This window comes from Phascolarctos cinereus, unplaced genomic scaffold (assembly GCF_003287225.1).
Source record: "Phascolarctos cinereus isolate Bilbo 61053 unplaced genomic scaffold, phaCin_HiC Scaffold_5;HRSCAF=322, whole genome shotgun sequence".
In the NCBI taxonomy this organism is placed as follows: Eukaryota; Metazoa; Chordata; class Mammalia; order Diprotodontia; family Phascolarctidae; genus Phascolarctos; species Phascolarctos cinereus.
The window spans coordinates 246,719,421-246,727,699 of record NW_027555958.1 but is presented as its reverse complement, the minus strand read 5'-3'; the positions used below and the strand labels follow the sequence as shown (position 1 = coordinate 246,727,699).

General features: G+C 44.5%; 1 protein-coding gene across 1 annotated transcript; it reads left to right on the top strand.

Annotated features, from left to right (window-relative positions):
* Positions 1-4,068: 4,068 nt before the first annotated feature.
* Positions 4,069-8,218, top strand: CYP21A2 (cytochrome P450 family 21 subfamily A member 2). Its single transcript, XM_020974107.2, has 10 exons — positions 4,069-4,297; positions 4,394-4,483; positions 4,705-4,856; positions 5,032-5,127; positions 5,311-5,412; positions 5,570-5,656; positions 6,859-7,053; positions 7,226-7,404; positions 7,520-7,623; positions 7,899-8,218. The coding sequence occupies exons 1-10, from the start codon at positions 4,099-4,101 to the stop codon at positions 8,180-8,182; spliced, it is 1,488 nt and encodes a 495-aa protein (XP_020829766.1). The 5' UTR covers positions 4,069-4,098; the 3' UTR covers positions 8,183-8,218.
* Positions 8,219-8,279: the final 61 nt, after the last annotated feature.

Here is an 8,279-nt window from a genome sequence, read left to right as displayed (position 1 = left end):
CCAAAGGGCTATAAAACCATGCATACCCTTTAACCTAGCAATAGCACTTCTAGGGCTGTATCCCAAAAAGATCATAAAAATGGGAAAAGGACCCACATGCACAAAAATATTTATAGCAGTTCTTTTTGTGGTAGAATTGGAATTGGAAATTGAGAGGGTGACCATCAGCTGGGTGTGGTATATGAATGTAATGGAATACTATTGTACTATAAGAAATGATGAGGAGGTGGGCTTCAAAAAAACCCAGAAGGACTTATATGAACTGATGCTGAGTGAAGTGAGCAGAATGTTGTAGGAGAATGTTGTACACAGTAACAGCCACATTATGTGGACTGACTTTGGTAGACTTGGCTTTTCTCAGCAATGCAAGGATCTAAGACAACTCTAAAAGACTCACAATGGAAAATGCTATTCACATCCAGAGAGAGAACTTTGGAGTCTGAATACAGATGGAAGCATACTATTTGCTCTCCTTTTCTTTGGCTGTTTTGTTTTGCTTCTTCATTCTTGCGGTTCCTCCCATTAGTTCTAATTCTTCTTTACATCATGACTAATGAATAATATGCTAAATATTAATGTGTAAGTAGATCCTATATCAGATTGCACACCATCTTGGGGCAGGGGGAGGAGAGGGAAAAAATTTAAAACTCAAAATCTTATGGAAATGAATGTTGAAAACTAAAAATAAATTAATTATTAAAAAAGGGCAGGTGGAATGATAAGGTAAGAAGTCAGGTTATAAGGGCTTATGAGAGAGTGAGAGGAGAGAAAGAAGCCTTTTCAAGGAGTTTAGCAACATAGGGCAGAAGAAATATAGGATGAAAGTTAGCAAGGCTGGAAAAATGGTGTTTTTTTTTTTTAGGATGGAGGAGACATGAGCATGTTTGTAGGCAACAGAATGAGCCAGTAAACAGGGAGAAACCAAAAATAAGTGACCGAGTGGGGATGCCGGAAGGGACATTTTGTTGGAGGAAATAGTATGGAATGGCATTGTTTGAGCAGGTAGAGGGGTTAGCCTTTGTAAGGAGTATAGCCACCTCATCATGTGTGACAGAGATGGAGGACAGAGTAGCTGAGAGGTGGGGAGGGGAAGCCATAGGAAGTTTGAGGAGAGATGAAAAGGTTTGGAAGAGCTACAGAGGAGAGTAGGATAACTCATTGATAAGGAAGGCATAGCAGCATTGCCTAGCAGCAGTGAGGGCCCAGTTGAGGTTGTGTAACATAAATTTGTGGTAGACTCATTCCAAATGGGTGCATTCTTTTCTCTACTTTGTTCAGCAGCATATGTGTCAAAGCAAAGTTGGGAATCCCCCCCAAAGGTGGGAGTGAGCCAAGACCGAGGTTTGACAGGGAATAATCAGCAAAGCTAGGGATTCAAGAGAAGGGACAATGTAGAAATGAATTTGTTCAGCAAAGTTTCAAGATGGGGAAAAGAGGAGAGTGGCTGATGCAGGGGTGATGATCTAATATAGAAGTGAGAGGTCAAGGGATTGCAGTATGGGCATAGAGGATGGTTTTGTAAGGGAATGCAGTTGGAGAGGTGAAAAGCCAATAGATTATGGTCAGATGAAGAGATTTCAGAATTCTTAAACATGGTGTTGGTATATTTGCAGGTGATGGCAAAATCAAGGATATGACCATTGAAGTTACTTTTAAGACTTTAATTTTATTCTCCTTTTTTAACTGTCAATCTTTTTCTTACATTTGCCATAAATATACATACACACACACACACACACACATATATATATATATATATATTTTTTTTTTTTTGAGGTGGTAAAAGGAGCTGGTTTTGATCAGAAGACCAGACATCCACTGAGTTAATTTTCAGGGAAATAAGTCTCTTAGTACTAGCCTTTAGGGAAGAACACTCATTTATAGCTCAAGAACTACCTCCTGACTAGAGTGTTTTTGTTTTTCTGAAGCTTTCTTTTGTAGTACTCTCCATAAGCCCGAGTCTCACACTTAAGAAGTCTGCCAGGGGTCGACAGGAACCAGATTCTCTAGCATATGACTCCAGCTTCAATTCTATAGGGCACAAAAGTGTACCCTTCACATTCTCCCCAGTCATCTTTTTATTCTCTATTATTTCAGCTGGTTTCAACTGGACAATGTCAGAGGTTACTTCCTAAAATGCCTAGAAGATGGAAAGGCAAGGAGCTACATGAATGCTTATCCTAGTAATGCCTTTTTTTCTAGGAAGAGAAAAAGACTTAATAACCTGCAGCTTCTAAAGAAGAATTCTGTTTGTTTTCATTAATGTATAAATAAGCTTGTTTATTTTTTAAGCCTTGGAAATTGGTGGCAATACATAGAGTACTGTCAGACAGAAAGCTTTCTAACTATTTGAGTGGGGGCTATGAGCCAAAGAATCCAGAATTCTCCCAAGGAGTCAGGAGGAGAGCTCTGACAAAAGACTGATTTGGGGGCAGCTAGGTGGTGCAGCGAATAGTGCTGTGGCCTTGGAGTCAGGAGAACCTGAGTTCAAATCCAGCCTCAGACACTTAACACTTACTAGCTGTGTGACCCTGGACGAGTCACTTAACCCCAATTGCCTCACCAAAAAGAAAAGGAAAAAAAAAAGACTGATTTTGGCCTTGGCAGTGGAAGGTTTGAATTCTAGTCTTAGCTTTATCGCTAAGTGACTCTACACAAGTGACCCTACTTAATCTCACTGATACTCAGGTTCCTCATCTGGAAAACTGAGGTAATAATACCTGTCCAGCCTATTTTACAAAGTTACTGAGAGAAAGCTGTAGATCTCTAAACTGCTGTGTTATTTTTATTCCTGCCGTTGTCCAAGTTTGGGGGTGACCAGGCGGCCCTCACCTTCCTGTGGGTAGGAATTATATGTAATTATTAGTGTTTGTGTAAGGAATGTATGAGACAAAAACTGTGATGTATAGTGGGGAGAAGGGTGGATTCTAGAAAATGTCTGAAAGAAAAAGAAGGTATAGTTGACAATCAGTTAAGTCAGGGGATTGGACTGGGTGGTCTCTAAGACCTCTTGTAGTGCTGTCATTCTGGGTGTCTGTGAATCTGTGGATTCTGTGCTTTAATCTTCCTTCCTTCCTTCTTTCCTTCTTTCTTCCTTCTTTCCTTCTTTCCTTCTTTCCTTCTTTCCTTCTTCTTCCTTCCTTCCTTCTTTCCTTCCTTCCTTCCTTCCTTCCTTCCTTCCTTCCTTCCTTCCTTCCTTCCTTTCTTTCTTCTTTCTTTCTTTCTTTCTAAATACACGGGTTCTCTTATCTTTCCCTCATGTTTGGATCTTCCCTTAGAATAAAGAGCAAAATGGAAACAGGAAAAAGCAGTTTAGTCAAATTAACCAATACTTCAGCCATATCTGATAGCCTATAATAATATGTCACAGCTATAGTCTCCCACTTCTGCAGAGAAAGGAAGGAGGAGAAATTTCTTTCTTTTCTTTTTTTTTGTTGAGTTTTAAATTTTTCTCCCCCTCTCTCCCCAGAGGAGAAAATTCTTCACCCTTCTATGGGACCACGCTTGATCATTCTAATTATCTAGTGTTCAGTTTCTGTGTATTGTGATTTCTGCATTTTAACTTCTTTTGAAGAGCCCTTTCATATTAATTATTTCTCAGGACAACCCTAGAAGCTAGATAGGATCCCTATGATTTTCCTCATTTGAAGGATCAGCAAACTATATTTCTTTGTATTGGCTATGTTTGGGGATAATTCTGTACAAGGACATCTCTGCCTCACTGGAGAGATCTAGAAGAGGGCAGACAAAGTAAAGGGGGAAAATTATGGAGATGGTAGGGGTGCCCATTTCTCTGCTTGTAGCCTTGTCTGAGATTACACAAGATGCAAACTAGAAGTATGGATTCAAGGACACTGTGTTCTGTCCTTGATTGATAGATGGTTCTCCAAGACTAGAGAAGTGAAATTTTTTACAGTGGTTCCTGGAAAATTTTTTGACAATCAAATCCAGGAAGGGGAAGGAAGGAAGAAGCATAACTCAGTCCCAAAGACAGTTCAAAGCCAAGGTGATAAATGATGCCCAAGGGGAGGAGGGAAGATGTCCAGTGGAGGTTATATTTGGCCTTTTGCCTCCCTCTCTTGTTTGCCTTCCTGTGCTATGCTGCTCTCTGTGGTACTGCTGCTAGTCCTGCTAGCTACCCTAGGGTGGCTATGGATACAGCTGACTGTCTCACCCCATCATTTCCCACCTCTAGTCCCTGGATTTCTACACCTCATTCAAGCTGATCTCCCAAGCCATTTTCTGAGCCTTGCACAGAAATATGGGCCACTTTATCGGTTGCACCTTGGGATTCAAGGTAAGGAGACAGTCTTCTCTATTTGGACAGTCCCCCAGGTCTCCCTGGAACCCAAGAAACTTTATTTTGAAACTGTCCTTTTTTCCTCTCCTTTAGATGTAGTGGTCCTGAACTCCAAGAAGGCAATTGAGGAGGCCTTTATCAAGAAATGGATGGATTTTTCAGGGAGACCCCAAACATTCACCGGTGAGGGAAAGGACTATTGTATTCTTTATTGTAGTAAGGACTGGGGGAAAGAGCTAAGATTATTAAGGTAGGCCCAGTTGGGGAAAAAGTGGTAGAGCTGAGAACTAGCTGAATATTTACTCTCAAGGAAGCAGGGGCTGTTGGAAGCAGAAAGCTTGGGCCTGGGGTTCTCGATTTCTAGATTCCAGTGTTTTTCAGTACAGTCCTCTCCATCTCCCCAGTCCAACTGGTAAGTAAGACTGGCCAGGACCTGTCTCTTGGGGATTACACACCACTCTGGAAGGCCCAAAGGAAGCTGGCTCGTTCTGCTCTTCTTCATGTCCAGAATAATATGGAGTCTCTTGTGGAGCAGATGGTACAGGACTTATGTAAGGTGAGAAGACTGCTACCTGCTTAAGTTGAGTTCTAGGACTTCATGCTGCCCTCCTTCTACATCACCATCCCTACTTATAACTGGTTGAGATTATACCTCTCCAATGTCACCCCTCTGCTTGTTGTAATAGTAACGAGGCCTCCTCTAACCTTCTTAATACCCCTTCATTCCATAGAGGCTCCTTGCCCAGGCTGGCTCTCCTGTGAACATATCTGAGGAGTTTTTCACATTCACTTGTAGCATCATCTGCTTCCTCAGTTTTGGGGAAAAGGTAAGTTACTCAGCCCTATTCACTTTCTTAGGCACCCTCTGGTCATTTCCCCTTAATCCTATCCTCCCACTTCTGTCCCCTTCTCAATCTTATTCTCCCTTCCACTTCTCTTTGCTACCACCCTGATCCCCAAGAGGGATCAGACGGAGTCTGAGCAAAGGAATTTTCCTCCCTTTTTGACAGACAGAGTCTTCAGTTCAGGAAATTAGCAACTGTGTCAAGGAATTGATGGTAGCTTGGGACTCTCGGCAAGTCCAGATTTTGGACATCCTACCCTTTCTCAGGGTAAGGTTTCTGGAATACAGACCCCAGGGACCCAGGCTGAGAGGGATGTCTTGGGCAGAAGGATAAAATATCTAGGTCTTTGAAGGGCTGATACCCTAGCTTCCCAGAGGTGAGGAGGGAGGAAGAGAAGGAGGATACAACTACTTCCTCTCTCCAGTTTTTTCCCAACCCAGGTCTCAGGAAGCTGAGGCGGATAATAAAGAAACGGGACAAGATTGTGCAGAAGCAGTTGAGGTGGCACAAGGTAAAGGAATTATATTCTATGAGATTGCTGGTTAGCACCAATTCTTCCCTTCAGCAATTGCCAGGCAGGTTTCTATCCTCTCTTCTCCGCACAATACACTTCATGAGCTGCATTTATGAAGAAATGGCCCTTGTTTAGTGTTTTGTAGAGAATTGTACATAGTCATTAAGTATTTATTGAATGAAGTCCTGGGATGTGGCTGGGGCATGAATTCTGGGACAGCAGGAGACATGCTAACGTTGCCAAGAATACAGAGGCATCATGGCCCCAGGAAACTCTTCCCCTAAAACTGGAAGGAGCTACAGGAGCTTGGTTTTGGGTAATAAAGAAGGGAACATTGGTGCAACATGAGATAATGTTCAGGCTCTAGATCTGCTATAGACCACATGCCCTTGGGAAGTCACCACATTCCTGGACTACATACACTTTTCTATCTGTAGGACATTGGGTGATTGGTCCTTTTCAACCTTAAATAATACTATGATCCTCCCAGAAACAAAATTACTGATGCCACAAAAAGCCAAGGATAAGGCTCCCAACATGGCCATTTTAGGGTAGGGGTCCCAGAATAGCATCCCTGGGCTCTGTAATTCAATCTTTGTGTAACGCTCTTTAAGGCGTATATTTTTATGTACCTTTAATATCATAGAGCTAGAAAGGACTTTAAAAGCCAGCTATTTCAATCCTCTCATTTTACAGTTGAGGAAACTGAGGCCTTTGGAAGTTAGATGGCTTGCCCAAAGTCACACAGGGCATTTCTGAATTGGGATTTGAACCCAGGTGGATGCTTAGAGCCAATTCTTTTTCTATTGTACCACACTGTCTCTTCCCTAAACTGCTAATAAACTACAGTGAAAAGCCTCTTCTGTGCCTGGGTGAGTGAAGAAAAATGTGGGATGGGGGGCTGAGGAAGTAGTGAGAAAACTTTTGGTGATGACAGCTGAATGGCTGAGCAGAGGAGTTGTACCTTCAGTGTCATGAAGCCGATTAGTTGAAGAGCTGGGACTCAACTCCGGGAAATGAGAGAATCTAAGAACCATTCGACTCCCGGATAACAGGGATGAGACAAAAACTGTTGGGTAGAGAATGGTATTTCACATTGTATCCTAATCCTCCACTTTCACCGGGGGAGTTGCTGCTCACACTTTCACCCTCAGACCCTCCCCAAAGTGACTTTCTCTCTCTCTTTGCCTTCCCAACAGGAGACAATGGTGGAAGGACAGACTCGGGATTTGACTGATTACATGTTACAAAAACTAAAGGAGCAAGGAGAGGGGCCAGGTCAGCTTTCTGAGGGACACGTGCAAATGGCCTTGGTGGACTTCTTCATTGGTGGCACAGAGACCATCGCATCCACCCTCACCTGGGCCATGGTTTTCCTGCTTCACCATCCGGAGGTGTGGCCCCAGATGACTGGCCTGTCAAGGGCTAGGGAGGTGGATGGAAGACATCAAATGGGGAGTCCCTGGGATTATAGCCAGACTCCAAAGATGGGAGGCCTTGGGGAAGATGTAGGTTAGGAGTGAGCCCAGTAAGAAAAGAACTCAAGAGCTCCCCTCCCTCCCTCAGATACAGAGGCGGCTGCAAGAAGAATTGGATCAAGAGCTGGGGCCAGGCTTTTCAGGAAGCTCTCCCAACTATCGAGACAGAGCTCGGTTCCCCCTGCTCAATGCTACTATTACTGAGGTGCTCCGGCTGAGACCTGCAGCCCCCTTGGGCATTCCACACTACACCAAACAGCCCACCAGGTAATTAATTCCGTCTGTTTAGGCTGGGCTTCATAGGGAGGGGGGAGGAGGGGTGCGCCGATGGGTTATCTGTATCAGAGGTGTCTCCATCTTTAACTCTTTTGTTCTTCCTCAGCTTATGTGGCTTTGACATCCCTAAGAACACCATTATTATCCCCAACATCTATGGTGCTCACCATGATGACAGTGTTTGGGCACAGCCTTATGACTTCCGGCCTGGTACAGGGGCCCAAGAAAGGGAGCGGGGCTGAATGGGCAGAGAGCTGGGATCTGAATGAGGGGTGAGGGGTGGGGGCAATGCTAGATCCTAAGAGGAAGAGGAGAGCCAGTATGGGTCCTTCGGTGGAGTTGTCTTTGGAGGGTGGGATAAGGAATGGGATGGGGTCTGCAAGGCCAGTTACTCAGGTCCTAGCACCTGCAGAACAGAGGGAGCCAGAGGCTTGATGCAGTGAGCCAGGGCCACCTTCATCTCTCAGTGACCTTTCTCCTCCTAGATCGTTTCTTGGAGGCAGAACCAAGCCCAGTGGGGATCCCATTCAGCTGCGGGGCCAGGGTGTGCCTGGGGGAGCACCTGGCTCGCTCAGAGGTCTTCCTGACCCTGGCCCAGCTGCTCCAGGCTTTCACACTGCAGCCGGTAGTCGAGGGCAACCACGCCCTGCCTTCTCTGAAGCCCATCTTTGGGGTCAATACAAAGGCCCTAGAGTTTCAGGTGCGACTGCTGCCCCGTGAGGCTGGGGCTAGAATGACAACTTCTGCAGCCTCTGGCTCTTCACTGTAGAGTGCACCAATAAAGTGCTGAAATGCAGGCCTTGAACCACTGTTTCTCTTTTATTGACTTTGTACACAGCTCTTCCCCCTTATCCCCTGCCCTCCCT